Raw genomic sequence first — 16,312 nt, 5'->3', positions numbered from 1 at the left:
AGTTGATACATTTGAATTGAATAATGTAGAATTCAAAGATGATGCCGTTACAAGGTCAACAGCATTATTCAAATATGCCGATCGTGTTTATGTAGTGTAGTAGTAGAACATATTAAGCCTAAGATCGAACATAACGAAGTACGAATGCATGCGAAGGCTGGCACTCGAGGTTCCAGTGGATCATTGTGGCGCACCACTCAGGCTTATAAAATTTGAAAAAGGACGAAAACGAGAACAAAACCATGATTTTACACCTTAAAGCTGGGCAACTAATATATATAAAAATATAAAAAGAATTCTGAAAAATCAACGATTTAAGATTTAAATTATTCTTTACAACGTCTTATATTGTCGATTATCCCCTTTCCCATACGTCAAAATCCATCGGAATCCATTCATAGATCTCCGCCCCCTTCTAAACTTCTGACGCCGTAAATGGATGGCGCCATAATCTATTCATTATCAATTTTTATTTAAAAATTAAAAATTTGAAAGAGAAAAAATTTTACAACTTAAATGGCAAAAAAATGGTTTGCGAGACACCAATTTTTCACAGTGCACCATGTCATTCTCGAAAGAGCTTTTAATTAACTTTATTTTTGTGTATGCTGCAGAGAAAAAAATAAATACACAAAAAAGGCTGAAAACCTTTTGACATGCAACGCACAAGTGATTTTTGAAAAACACTTGCAAAGCACTTCAATCACGTATTTGTCCGTATGAAAGGAGGCAAAAGGTAAAAAGAGGAGGATAAAAAACAAATCAAGCATATTTATTGATTTGATCTTCAATTATTATTGTGTTTAAACAACATAACTCACCAGAAAAACAGAGAAGAGATTAAAATCAGTTGCACTTTTGTGTCTTTTTTTGTGTGTTTGTGTGTTGGATCACAGAAATTTATAGCTTTGTTTTGCACATGTTTCTTTTTTGATTTCTCTGAAACATTTTTCTGTTACCAAACAAACAATTTTGTATGTCGATCAATTCAAGTGGAAGAAGAAAATGTCGAATGCAAAGTTGTTATTGCTTTGAAAAGCACACATACACACGAAAAGTCTTTAATATAAAAAGCGAAAGAAACATGAAAACAAAATGCATCATTTGTTCGGAAAAATCTCTGACTAGTTTGTCGATTTGTAGATAATCATGTTTGTTTTCATTTTGTACAAAATTAAAGTTTTCGTCTTGTTTGCTTTGTGTCTGTTCCTTTTCATGCTGTTGCCGCTAACAGCGCAAAATTTTCAGATAAAAAAAAAACATTTGACGATAAAAGACGTAATTCAATTGAAGATTACTTTTCTATCTACCGATATTTGACATGTACGTGCGGCTCGACTGAGCACGAAATGAAATGGATTATTAGAAAATAAATGATAGAATGTCACCAAAATAATGACATAAAATAACAGAATATTATCCTTTTTGTGACAGAAACGCAGAAAAAAGTGTATCAATGAATAAAAAAATGATATTAGTTCGTCTTTTGTATTAAAAGGAGATCAATACAAGCGAACGACGTCACATCTAAAAGATAAAAAGACATTTTTACGTTACATCTTGCGTACTATAAAACGAGAGATAATGTTCTTCTTCTTCGTTTTTTTTTTCGTTATTTCTCCGTAAGTATTGTATTTCAAAGACCATTTTTTATTATGATGAAATGGACAATAATCTAAAAAGGAATGAAACGTGAATATCCCTTTTCTTAGACATTTTCTTGAAAATACCTTTGCTTTATGTGTATTTACATAATTTTTTATCTGTCTTTCGTTGCTCGTCGATGACGATGAGGATAAATAAAATAAAAGGAAAAGACAAAAAAAAAAAGAGAGAAAACTAATGTTCTCTATAAAAAAAAGTCGGGTTATGTTATTTCAATATAGAGAAAATGTCGAAGTAAGCAGAAAATAAAATAGTTTCTCTATAATGTGAATAATTTTAATCCATTTAAATCAATATTGATGGACTTGGATGGATGGATGGAGTACCCCTTGCTTGAGTGAATTTCCTTTTGTCTTATTAATTGATTTTTTTCTCTTTTCACTTTATTTAATTTAATTTAGAAGTCTTGAATTAATTGATGCTTTAAAAAAGTGAAGGAGATTCAACATTTTTCTTTTATTTTGATTAAATTGAGCAAAACGATGTCATGTTTACCGAGTTGTTTGAGGTTAAAGTTCGACTATTTTGGATTAACTTTATATTCCTTGAAAAATATTTATTTACGAAAATGAAAAAAAAAAATGTTCTGTTCCATTTTGTTAATATTTTTTTTTTGCTTTTTACGAATTTTACAAGCTTTTTTGAGGATATCCACGAAATTTCACATTTTATGTTGCTAAGAGTTTTCCGGATAATTAATTTTTTTTCTACGAATTTTCATCGCCCGCATTTTTACGTGATTTCCGGAAGAGAAGCAATATACTGAATTTGCATTTTTTAAATTCATATTTAATATGAATAGTTTGAATTAACATATGGCAAAAAGGAACATTGTAACAGACGGACAGACAAATTTTGAAATGAAGCAAAAGTTAAAGTTCCAATATGAAAAAAAAAATGTTACTGAAGCTTTAGAAAATTTAAAGCCATAAATTAAGTCCTAAAAAACATGATTAGCTTTTAATCTATTTCGACCATCAACAAATTTAACATAATTGAGTCTATTCATACAATTGTGATAAAGAAAAGCCAATTCATTCAAAATTTGATTTTATATTATTTTAAATGGCAATTTTTTTCTCTGTATATTTAATTTAAAAATTTATTTTCAATTTAACAAAGAGTGAGACAGAAGTTTTCTCGAACGAGCAAAAAACGTCTTCTTTCAAGTGTAACTTTCAATTAATATACAACAAAGTGAGCGAGATAGAGAGAGAGAAAGAAAATGATAAAAAAATATGCGAATTTAAACAATCTGAACAATGTCTGCAATTACACAAAAATAAATTAAATGCTCACAAAGGCAAATACCCTTGTTAAACTCGCATTTCTCTCTGTGGATATAAAATGAATTGAATTGAATAAAAATGGCTAAAATATAAGTAGAACGACACGCATTCATTGTAGAGCCAAAATGAAAAACAACTATATGTATATACTTTAAAATTTCCCACTTAATAAAATGAATATCCAATTGGCAATGCTGCTTGAGCCCGAAACGAAACGAACGAATTTCTCTTTGCTGAAATATTTTTCAGTGTGTACGAGTTGGAATGTGCGATGGCACACATAAAATGTGCAATGTGAGCTTTTTTCTGTGTGTATTTTTTTTTTCTGTGAAAATCATCGAAACATTCGAACATCTGCTGCATTAATTTTCTGACAATTTTCACTAAATATTCAAGTGAAATGAATGCATTATGCACTCTCTTGATGTTGCGTGTGTATGCCAATATAAAAATTCAGAGTGTATTTGTGTGTGAAATCTAAAATTGTCGGATGAGGAAAAAAAAGTAGGTAGGTGCCGAGGATAAAATATCATCCTGTTCGTAGCAGAAGAAGACTAAAAATAGTTCATTCATTAAACGTAGTGACGATGGATGTCCATTGGAATGTTTTTTTTTTCGTGCATTTAAAAAGAATGTGGCAGAGAAAAAAAAGTTCAGTAGGACAGCTTTAAATGGCTTTTTAACACAGTAGAACATACAGCACGTATAGCTGCCCATCATCGTGCAAGCGGTGCCAAGTGGCGTATATCCGAATTAATTATGCAGAAAAATTAACACAGAATTAAATTGAACATTGAGGATAATATTCATTGAGTGTGTGATTTATCTTGCTTTTATCTTTTCACCGACGACGACACACCATCACCACTACCACCACCCAGATTTTTTTTCTTCTCGTTTTCTCTTTTATAGTTTTATTCAGCTCTGATCTAGTGACAGATATTCCGCACTATTTTATTACATTGAGATACAGTTTGGACCTTATCTTTTTTTCTCTCTCTCTTTATGTGGCAGGCAGCATCATATCGATATTATTTTAAAATAAAACACCTTTTTTCACTATGGCAAGTCTTTTAAATACACACACGTGTCCCATAGATCTTGAACAAAAGCAGACTCGATAATAAAAAAAGGGTGAAATACCCATTGGAAAGGTGTTCAATATGTTTGAACGGACAGGCAGCATCAGCAGCAGTGTGAGCTAAAAATTCATTCAATTGTTAAAAGCACACACAGCTTGTCGCTCGATATGTCCTGGAATGGCAGTGACAATATTTTCAATAAGATACGTGATATGGAACTTTTTGTCGGCATATATTGAATTTCTGTCTAATGTAGAAAAATAACCTAGAAAAAAATATCGGTCTAGCTACAAATTTATCACATTTGAATGCGTTATTAGGACAATTTTACAACGTTTTTTTATGACACACGTCAATCTGCAGATAAATCAAAGGTGTTGTCAATGCTTTGTCTTTGGTAAATGGCTTTTGTTTGCCATTGAATGCGAAAAACGCCAATTTCAACTAAATTCAATTTTTCATTCAAAATTTCTAATGGGCGGTACTTACTTGTAAAGCTTGTGGCCACGAGCATGTTTCTGGCGGTTTAATCTCCACTTGTGTGCCGCTATGAACTACGTCAGATATTGCATTTGTTGCGGGTGCCGCTGATGTTGGTGCCGGACAAAGATGTTGATTGGTATTGTCTGCAAATAAATATATAATGTGTGTCAGCGACATCAGCGTCATCATCATCATCATCATAGCCATCACCATCAACAACAATCAACACTTTGTTATTGTTATGACGAACGATGATAAAGTTTCTGCTGAAGCAGGTTCAAGTGGGAAAAGTTTTACATTTCGCGGACTAAAAATTGATATTTTTGTGAATATTTTATGGAAAGTAAAACAGGTTTTTGTTTTTAAGGACAGAATTGGAAGTTAAAGCTTTCTCTATTTTTTTTAAGTTTATCAGTTTTGAATTTCAAATTCTACGATTCTTTTACTTAATAATAGAGCTGTCGTCAATTTTTCAAAATTAAGCTGACAAATCGGGAACGGGCTTAAATTAAAGCTTTTGGATGAAGAAACAATTTTTTTGGGGTTTTTGAAAAAAATTGAAAATCCAGTGTACAAGCACTTTTTAAAGTTAATTTACAATAAAGTTTAACTTAAAATTTATTTTCAAAAGAAAATATTTTTTTTTTGTGTATTTAAAGGCTCGCAAACAAGTAGATTAATTTAAAGCATATTTCGGAGACTTTAGGGTATTTTTGAGACATAATTACATTAAAAATTGTTGAAAAACAGGAGAATAAGTCTTTTTTCAAGATTTTGATGAACGATTTTGATTTGAGGAAATTTAATTTTGGCAATAAGAATGATTTTTGTCATTAATTTTTTTTTCAAAAATAACTTAAAATATCAAAATTTTGAGAATCTTCTTCAAACTAAAGTAAAAGTATTATTTTTTTATAAAATTTTTTTTGGTGGAATTGTTTTTGTAAACTTTAAAGTTTTAAAATGTTTTTTTTTACTAAAAAATATATTAGTCCAAAAGCTTTAACTTGAGAAAAGATCTTATATAAGTTTTTAATTTTGACTTAAGGCAAAAAGTCAATTACTTTTAATTTGTTTTCGAGTAAAAGCATGAAATTGACTATTGACTGAACTTAACCTTCGACCCTGTTATTTTTTTCATTTTCAGAAGACGTCACGCAATCCATCGTGTAACAACATCCCAATTGGCATCACCCTCAAAAAAATGAAGCCAACATTTATGAACTCGTGAAATTGAAAAATTGAATTTAAAATGTATATGCAACACAATGTCCCACAATACTCGGTTTGTTATTCCATAAATTGCTTTTGTCAATCTAATTTCCCCGCAAAATACACAGTCGTTGTTGCAAATACAAAAAAAACTATCCCGATGATGGCATAAAATATGGCGTTGTCGAAAAAAAAAGTTGTCACATAAACTTACCCTCACTTCCATATTGTGCTAATTCAATTGATATACTCGTGCCACGAGGACAATTTAGTGTGATGTACTCGTTGTCACAACCAGCACGCTGATAAGTTTTTAATGTTGCCGATAACAGAGCTGTAATGAAAAAAGAGTGGAGGAAATGATGTTGTTAGTGAAATTCTATTTTGCATTTTGCGGATTTGACGTAAAATTTGTTTAAAATATTAAATAATGCAAAAAGCGAATGCAAATACAGGAATGTGTCCGAGTCTCCAAAACTCAATTAGTTTCAAACGCAAATGTTTGCTCGTTTTAAAAGTGTTTGCTCTCAGCTCCTTTTAATGTTTACATAAAACTCGGAAAATTAATATTCATCGTTTGAGTGAGAGAAGCCATCAAAACTTTCCAGACAGATGTTAACCCGTACAACTTTCAACAAGATATTTTTGAATTTTAACTGACGGGTGTTAAAAACACACACACACTCTCACAAGTTTAATTGTATCCCATATTTTATATCGATTGATTTGCATACATAAGTAACAATTGCATGTTATTGTCTTTAAATGAACTGTAAAAATCAAAAGTTTCGCAATTTTGCTTTAAAATTGTAATAGCTACTCGTAGCGAACCGCATATTAATTACAGTTGACGTAGAACTTGATTGCATGGAAAGTGCATCCATAAATTTGCTCCGAACAAACATTAGAATTTGATGCAGAAGATGAATTGGCCTGATATCGAATATATTCCGTACAGCGACTCGTACACCAAGTTTTAATTGAAAGATTAAGTTTGATAACATTATTGACATTTGAAAAGCCCGATAAATGGATTGAAAAGGACATGGAATGGAACAAGTGATGAAATATGTTATTTTATTGCATTAAAATATTTTAAATGGATTGTCCAACGTTTGGCAACATGCTGCAAAAATAAAAAAAAGTACGACAAAATATATTCAAACAATTATTGAAAATTAACTAGGTTGGTTTGTGGCAAAAAACCCACATAAAGTTTGTTATTTTCTCTGGTTTTCTCGTTTAATTGGGTTCCATTACTTGTAGAAAACTGCATTTGCACAAACACACATATCCAGTGGAACGCAATGGAATTTTTCACAAGGACCTAAAGGTTTTAAAAAGGCCTTTTTGGAACCCTTGTAGTTTTTTCTATGAAAATTATCCGAATTTTTATAAGAAAAATTTTAAAAAATTTTGTTTTTTTTTTGAATTTATGATAGAAATAGAAATTTAAAAAAAATTATTAAAATTTAAGGGACCTTGTTTTAAACCCACAGAGGCCGAAAAATACACTTTTTGTAGTTCTTTGTCAAAGAAAATTTTTATTTTTTTAATTTTCTAAAAAAAAATATTTGTTCGAAAAAATCCTTTGGTAAAAATTAAATTATTTGGCAAAAATAATTTTACAAAAAATTATTTTTTTTTGTTCAAAATATTTTTTTTAAATTAAAAAAATAAATACCTACAAAAAATATAAATTAAAAAAATTAAAAATTTTGGAAAATTTCCTATGAAAAATTGGAGGGCATTGAAACCTCAGGCCCTGAAAAAAATTAATTTCGTTCCACTGGGTAAATACTGACAACTAAATACATATTTAATAGAAAGTTGTGTTTAAATAATCAATTTTGAAAACTTTTCCTTGTGCCTTTCACGAAAATCTCGCAAAGTATTTAAAGCCGAAAAATGTCCCAGTTTCAGATTAATTGCAATTTGTAAAATATCTCAAACATTTTCCGCACACACACGAAATAGTTTAAAGTTTAGTGTGTTCAAAACAATGAAAACACTTGACAAATCATGATAAAGTGTTGTTTTTCTGTATAATCTTCACTTTCTAACTTTTTCTCTCTTTTTTTTTCAAAAAGCGTTTCAATAAAAAAAAGAAAAGTCCTTAAAAGCAGTAATAAATTCTTTGATTGCACATTTTCTTAGTGCACTCTTTTCTATGTCAATATTGAATGAATGTTTAAGTAAACATCTTAATTCTGCATGGTAAAGTTCCAGATGCGGCTATTGACAGACTAAACTTCTGTTTTTTTCACTTTGAATGGTCTCTGTGCTTTGACAAAGACTGTAAAAGTGAATGAGAGAACAAAAAAAAAATGGAATGTTGTCCTAATTGAGTCAATTATTCCACATGAAACTATTCCCACAATTTAAAATAATTTTATTGTAGAAAATTTGCAGGGGAAAAAAAACAAGGAAAAATGGAAAGAAAATACATATTTTTTAAGGAAAATACACAAATGTAACATCTGTAGAGTTACATGAGAGGAAAATGCAATATGTGCATTTTGTCGGCCGCAAAACATAAAATATTTCACAAATTATATACGAAAAATGCCTTCGTCTTTGAAAATTGTTGTTTTGTTATTTAAAATGAGAATTTTTGGCTCTTGTGCATTCCTCGTTATTTTGTGATGTACTGCAACATGGTCATCAACAGAGTGCTTCATCTTGGTAGATGTCTCCATGGTGTATTGATGAATGAATTTATGAAGCTTTTAACAGTTCGTAAATATTGTTGCGCAACTTTTTGGACGGCATAACAAGTGAGTGTAAATTGCCACATATGTGGATCAGCAAAAAATAAAAAAAGGAGGAAAATCGTCAAAACTCCAAATGCTTTATTTGACTCGGTGCCAATAGAATAAAGTCCTATTTGCAGTTTACTGTGGAGACATGGCAATTTTATTTATTCATTTTATTTTTTCCTGCTTTTGCATTATTAGAGACATATGTGATGACGTATTTATCCGGAAGAAATATTCCATTCGATATCCCATTGCTTTTTTACAATCATCATCATCATCATCATAAATAGAAAGTTGTTACAAGGACGCAGTAATGTTTTTTTTGCACAAACGTTGAGGCAAAAGAAGAGTTATGCCATGCAGTATTTGTAGAGGAAAAAAAGAGGAATTTTGTTCCATTAAAGAGAAAAGTCATGAAATTCAAATGATGCTAGAAAAAAAGTTTTACCTCAAATAATAAAGGACAGCCATTTGTAAGAAAAACCCACACAAGTCTCAAGAATGAAATGTGGTGTGGATTGTCTGGTTGGTTTTTTTCCGCATTTCGAAGAAAAAAATTTGGGTTGACTTTGGGATAACCAGAAAGTCAGGTGATTTAAAAAATTCTTAAGTCACGTGGTTTAAAAAATTTCAAGTCACGTGGTTTGACAATTTTTCAGGTGCTTTGCCACATGGTCACGTGGTCTAGAATTTTTTCAGGTCACGTGTTTTGACAATTTCTTAAGTATTTTTTAAATTGTTCACGTCACGTATTTTAAAAAATTTATAAAGTCAGGTGATCTAGAATATTTTTTAGGTCACGTGGTTTAAATGTGATTCAGGTCATGTGGTTTGAAAATTTTTTTGGTTACGTGGTTTGAAAATTGCTTTCAATATATGTCATATGACTTCAAGTTTCAAAACCACGTGGTTAAAAAAATATTTTCCATACAAGTTTTTTGTTTCAACAATATGACCGTGTTAAACCACGTGGTTAAAGCGATCACCAAATCTAAATGCGATACCATCGTAAGTTACTTTTCGAACAACAACTATAAAAATATTTTTTTTTAGAAAGAAAAACAACTTTTCCAATACATGTGGGCGAAAAAATGAAACGAATACGCTTAAACCCACAACATATTTTTTGATGCGAACTTGACGACGACTTCTTTTTTTTTGCTATTTGTAGACAACCATATAAATATATATCAAAAGGCTCCCTTTTTTCCGGGTGTTTATATAAATATTTTATTTTTTTTTCCTATTTGATGGGATTACATATTTTTTTTTTGTGAATATTTATCCAAGTCAAACGTTGACTAGAGTCGCATAGGCAACGACTTTGATGTATTTTGTTGAGACGCATGCTGGCAGTAACCACGTTCCTGATCTTTATTTAATGTTTGTGTGCTACCATATCACAAAATAGAAAATAGTAAGAAACCACATCAATGTTGTCGATGATCAAAAGCAAGCCAAAGTAATCCTTTAAAATGATCCCGAATTAATATGTATCACTTGTTAGAATCTGCAATACTTTTGAAATGACTTCAATGGATATCGTTTCCGGAGAAAGGAAAGCGCCAACAATCGAGCAATTTTTCATCGGGAAAAAAATGTGAAATCCAGTTAAAAAGTTGTAAATTTACGACAACCAAAGTTGAAAAATGCACAAAAAATGCCCAATTGTTCAAAAGCCTCCTCCTCACTTTTTTTTTTTTTATCGCAATAAGTGGATTATATTGTTTCATAAACTGTATAATGCAAAAAAATCTCGGCAAACGACGACACAGTTTGTCGACAATCACCGAATGCCTTTTGTCGTCGTCACAACAACAAATAAAAATGCATTATAGAGAAAAAGTTCAACAACATGGTTTATGGCGCTGCATTCAGATCCTCTCTCTCTTTGCTTTTGGTAATATGAAAAGTATGTTGACAAACAATTTTATGACCGAAATAGTTTTTAATTGGATTAAAAATTATTATAAAAAAACGTTTTTTTTATCATCCTTCAGCTCTCGTTGCACTGAAAAAAAAAATTCTAGCAAAGAATGCTGCTTTGCATTTAGAGGAATGCAGAAAAAAATATTCGCAGGAATTTGAACCATTTCTAAACGCAGAAGAGAGAGAAAAAAGCACGTTAACCGAGCAAGAGCGCAGTAAAAGTTACATCAGGTGAGTAAAATTGCTAGGAGGCAATTAAGGAATGGAGCTGGGTTTATTTGTTTGAGACGCAATTTATTGCCTCGAGGGCGACATTTGTGGGTCGCAATAATTTACATATCGCACACCGGCGACGTCTGTTCACTTTCGCCATTGCTTGACCATTGAATGGGTCAAACATGGACTACATCCGACCATAAACTATTCATTATTTGGTATTTTTCCTACTTTCAGGCCACTTTCAACATTCCAACAAAAAAAAACTTGCTGCATTGTATTTTTTTAACCAACATTTAAAATAGCATTAGATTCACATCTGAAAGGAAGAAAAAAACTTTTCAATTTCAATTGTAATGGTTTTTAACCACTTGCTTGAAACAGTTTTTCTGTGGGTTTTTTTCCTGTCCTCTCTGTAATCTCCTGTGAATCAAGTGAAGGAATGTGTGCGAAATTCGTCTACCTTCAACCACATAAATAATTTGTATTGTTGTCCATCCTACATTCGAAAATTGTTTGTTTCTTGCGTTCCCCGTAATTTGTAATAGAGTTTTTTGCCACAAACACACACACATACTAAAAGGTAATAAATTTGTGTGAATTTCCTCAACAGAAAAAACCCATTTAGGCGTGGCATTGTTCAAATAAACCATTTCCCGAAAATAAAATTTAATGTGCTGCTTTACAACAACAACACCACTACTCGCAGTTCAACATTCGCATGCAACTGAAAAGTACGTGTCTATAACAGTATCGTTATAAAATTTTCCACTCATCATCGTTGTGCTTCGTTTTTTTTTTGCTACAAACATCTCTCACGGTAGATGTGTCGTTTTTCTGCTGTTTTGAAAGGACCGAAATAACATCAGTAGCGACAGAAAAAATAATACTTTTTACAATGTGGCAATATTATTGTGGGAATAAAGATGTTTAATTTATTGTGGCACATAATGTAATTTTGTTAATGTTTTTAATGCACCATAAAAGAGGTTCTGGCTAGTACGTGAGTTTTGTTTATTTGGTGTTCGGTTCGACTACGTGTCTTTGATTGTGACAGTTCATTCGCTTCTAGTTACGTTTTCGATAAATCTAGACGAACGAAAGGCACAAAAACACAGGAAGAAAACTTCTATCGAGGAAGGATGGAAGTAATTAATAACCATTAAAAGTTAAGTGTTTGAATTATGAGTGCAACTGTAATGAGTATTGATCGTAAATTTTCAAAACTAGAACATTATTAATTGTTAAAAGAGACAGCTAGAGCCTTTTTTATTTTATGATGTTAAGAATTTTTTTTTCATTAAAATATTGTCAGAATGTTGTTTTTTTCTTGATGATGGAAAAATAAGTAAAAAAATCTTTTTTTTTAAAAATGTTGGAATTTACACCTTCGACGAAGAAACAAAGGAATGGATAGAATTTCTTGATATTTTGTTTTTTATAATTATAATTTTGATATACGATACTTTATGATTCATTTTGTAAAATAAAATAATGTTTCTATTGTACAATGAAATCTATATGATTTTACCATCGTTGAATCATTAATTTTACTTTGTTTATAATTAAAACTAGCGGACCCGTAAACTTCGCTCTACCTACGAGGTATGCTAGGCGTCATCCATTAATGGCGTCGGATAAAATATGACATTTTTGTACCATACCCTCCTTTTTTCGAAACCGTCAAAATGCTAAGACCCCTCCTTTTTTTACGACTTATTTTTAAAAGACGATCCCTCCCTCCAAACTGAAAATAAAATTTTGAATATCAGTTCAAGTTTAAATATTAAATAAATTAGTTGAATATGTAATTGAACAAAAAAGCTTTCAAGGTCAAAAATACTCTAAATACTCTTCAGATATATTCATAACAAAAATATTTAAATTTTTAATATAGGATATTTTTTTTGAAGTCGTACATTGCCGTCTACCCCCTGCCCCCTCGTCGGAATCCATCGTAAATTTGATGGTTTAACGTTAGTTTCATATAGGCATAGTATATCAATATAAACTTGACTGATTCACCCTCATGTTCAAGTGTGCTAAAAGAGCGGCTCATTTTATTGCGAAATGACGTTAAAATGTAATTAGTGTTTCGAGAGTCATCAATGAATCATTCAACTTTTATAAATTTTATTAGATGTTTGTATTGAAGCGATTACTTTTTCAACCAGTTGGATTTCAGTTCACTAAGCAAATCCCCGGGCTGGCAAAACTTTTCTCTTTCACAATCATTACTTTCTAATAACTTTTAATGTTATAATTTCTCTTTGAAAATAGTTTTTAACGTGAAAATAACTTTCTATCTCCGACTGTGTGAGTTAAATTACCTGTTTTTCTCTTTCTCGTTCGTTTTCCCAGTTAAACGACTCACGAAACATTTTCTGCATATTAAATTGCGAATTGGTGAATGCACTCGCGTTTTATAGCAAGAAGACGATGTCGCAGACGAAAATACTTAAATATACCATCTTAAATAGCGTTGATTTGTTTTTCCTTTTAATTCGGCGAATTTGGGTAAGAATTCGTGCAAGCGACTTGCTCATTACGTCGCATTAAAATATTATGTAAGTGTGACAGAAAATTACCGTGAAATTATTATTATCCCTCTTCAAAAGCTGTAATCACACTGTGATTATTCAAATAATAATAATAATAATCGTTATCTTCGTCTTATCGTGCCTCACTTTGCTCTCGCTCATTGTTGCGCGATATCTAACAACCACCATCATGCCTTCCCCATTAATACCAATTCGACACGGAGATTAAATATTCCGACAATATGATGCCCAGCACCGAGATAAGGAATGTGTGCGCGTACTTGCCCACCCGCCCGCTCGCTTATTCACATCTTCATTATATGACTCGACCTTTTTTTCTGTACTTTCCTAGACATTCGTTCGCAAAAGTTTTTTTTTGCTCCTTTTTTGTGTGCTCAACATTCAACTCTAATCTGTTGTTTTTTTTTCATTGGAAACATTCAAATGAAGTTGTTGGTGTAGTAGCACACGAAAAAAAAAAGAATAAAATTAAATACCTCGAAGGCATTTGGGGATTTGGTTTTCGAACAAATATTTCAAAAAATACAAATTTGAGAACAACAGACAAATTTAGATCTAGGTCTATAATTGTCATCTTCTGAAGTGTATTGTTTAAAATGCTGTATAAAAAAAATAATAAAAAATTCAGTAAGGCGAAAAAGTGTGGAATGTTAGTCCTTTTTTGTTAATTTTAATTGGAAAAATGTCAGACAGACACATGAAAAAACAGCGAATTGCAGTAAAATGCGAAGAAAAAGGGTTTTTTATACCCTTCAGTGCTTGCCTTGCTCGAGTGTCTCTGATTAATGTACACAAAAAGTTATAAATTGTCCCAATAAATTTAATCAGTGATTCAATTTAAAATCGTAATAATGATGGAACAACCACACTCGCATTTAACATTCGTCAGAATGTCTGTAGGCGGTCGACAATAAAACTGTGCTCCACTTTTTCGCTCTAAAATTTTGAATATGAATATTATTATTATTGTTATTATTGTACCGAGACAAACACAGAACGTCTGTTTATCATTAGCATTTTGTGTATAAAATTATAATTTTGCTTCGACCAAAATCACAGCTCTCCATTGCAAACTGTGTTCATTTGCAGCGAACGTGTATCTATGCATTAGTTGATCAAATATTTTCAGTATATGCATAAAATAAAGATATTTGGTGATGCTGTGTGCCAATACGGATCTATATTTGGGGTTTTTGCTATGCCGCCGTGCTCGATCGTCGTCGCATATTTGTGCAATCACAATAAATTAAATTAATAATCCCGGTATTCTATTCATAAAGAGTGTTAATCTTTGTCGATACTATAAATGCAAAAATAGTCCAGGCCTCTAACGGACGAAAAGTGGGTGAAGTTTGGATGAGAGGATCAGATTGATGTCTGAGGAGTTAAATTGACCTAAAGTTATGAATTTGACTCCGAAAGGAATCATAAAATTCACATAAGGGTCAACTCGACTCTTCGGGAGTTAATTTGACTTCTATGAAGTAAACTTGAGTCCTAAAGGGTTCATTTGAGTCCTTAGGGGACAATTTCAGAGCGTAGGGGTCAATTTCAGACCTTATGGGTCCATTTCAGAACTTAGGGGTCAATTTCAGACCTTAGGGGTCAATTTTAGACCTAAGGGGTCAATTTCAGACCTCAAGGGTTAATTTCAGACCTTAGGGGTCAATTTCAGACCTTAGGGGTCAATTTCAGACCCTAGGGGTCAATTTGAGTTCTTAAAATTCAACTGAGTTGACCCCTTAGAATTCAAATTGACCTCTTAATTTTCTGATCAACTTAATCCACTTTGGAGTTAGTCGTCTTTAGATCCAAAAAATTAATTCATTAAAGAAGTCAGTTCGATCCTTTAAGCATCAGGTGATCTAATTGACCTCTCGAAGGGATTAACTCTTAGGGTCTGAAGATAACAAACTCGACCAACTCTAAAAGGGATTAAGTTAATTAATTAAACGATCATTGAAGGTTCAATCTGAACCCTTAAGTTATCAATCTGACCCCTTTTTGTGTCAGTAGGATGTATGCCACTAACACAGAGGAAAGCGAAATATTTATCATACACGTTCAAATCACTGAACATTGAAACAATTTTGGATAGAAAGCATTCGTTAGCAGTGTGGCTTTAAACATGATTGCATCTAAAATTTATTATAATAATAAAATCAATACAATTGTTACCTAAAATAAAACCACCAAGCATCTTTCTGTCTCTCTCTAACTCATGCACTGGTTGCTTGTCCGCAATATAGTTTATATATTTTGATTTTGTCCGAAAATTTGCATGTGAATGCCCGAGAGTTTGTGGTATGCATTACAAGCTCACAGATTTAAGCCAATTTTGGCAGACATTAACGGACATTGACTCCTTCATGAATAATCATCATCACTTAGACAAGACAATCTCTCCCGTTCCCATGTCAAAAAACTCGATTAGATATTAAGTTGTCAATCAAACAGCTTTTCGCGCATTTAAATTGCTTGGCACTTAAATTCAATTGAATCACTTTTATTGTGATTGAGCAATGATTCAATTTTATTATCTTTATTTTCATGTTTTTTTGCCGCATTAACATGAAAAATCGTCTTGTTGCATGTCAAAATGTTGTCTCGGAGATGGCATGAAAAATGCGATCAAAATGGTTTTTGCGACATCGAGAAATGGCACCCCGCATTATTTTTTTTATTATTGAGAGTAGAAGGAGCAAACTTGTCTTTTGTTTCAATTTTCATCTCATACTTCGCGAAAAGTTTTTTTTGGGGTTCGCGTTTAAAAGGTGTCGTTCAAGAAGAAAAAAAAAAGACGAAGAGGAGCAATGATAATATGACATAAAATAATAACAAACAGCGCGACACACAAAGGAAATTATCATATTTCAAGTAGGATAAAAGTCAAATGTGTGTGAGGAGGTCTGCTTGCCTGACAAAACGCAAAAAATATGCGAGAAAGAAGAAAGTAATAATAAGAGATGGCAATAAAAAAGAAATAAATGCCAATATCAAAGGACACACAGACAAATGGGGAGCATTATAATAATAAAAAAAGCGAGAAAATATTCTAAAGACATATTTTATACGAAAAATATAATGCCATGCACAGACACGAGAGTTCAGAGAAA

General features: G+C 31.7%; 1 protein-coding gene across 2 annotated transcripts in view; it reads right to left on the bottom strand.

Annotated features, from left to right (window-relative positions):
• LOC134827074 (protein eva-1-like) overlaps positions 1-16,312 on the bottom strand; it is a 93,870-nt gene that overhangs the window by 26,159 nt on the left and 51,399 nt on the right. For both annotated transcript variants that reach the window (XM_063839609.1, XM_063839610.1), the window contains exons 2-3: positions 5,946-6,065; positions 4,526-4,662 (exon numbers count right to left, since the gene is read on the bottom strand). In XM_063839609.1, coding sequence (XP_063695679.1) covers positions 4,526-4,662; positions 5,946-6,065 — 257 coding nt within the window. The remainder of the gene's footprint in view (positions 1-4,525; positions 4,663-5,945; positions 6,066-16,312) is intronic.

This window comes from Culicoides brevitarsis, chromosome 1, assembly GCF_036172545.1.
Source record: "Culicoides brevitarsis isolate CSIRO-B50_1 chromosome 1, AGI_CSIRO_Cbre_v1, whole genome shotgun sequence".
Classification (NCBI taxonomy): domain Eukaryota; kingdom Metazoa; phylum Arthropoda; class Insecta; order Diptera; family Ceratopogonidae; genus Culicoides; species Culicoides brevitarsis.
Note: the sequence above shows the minus strand (reverse complement) of the source record. Positions and strands in the feature narration are given on the sequence as shown.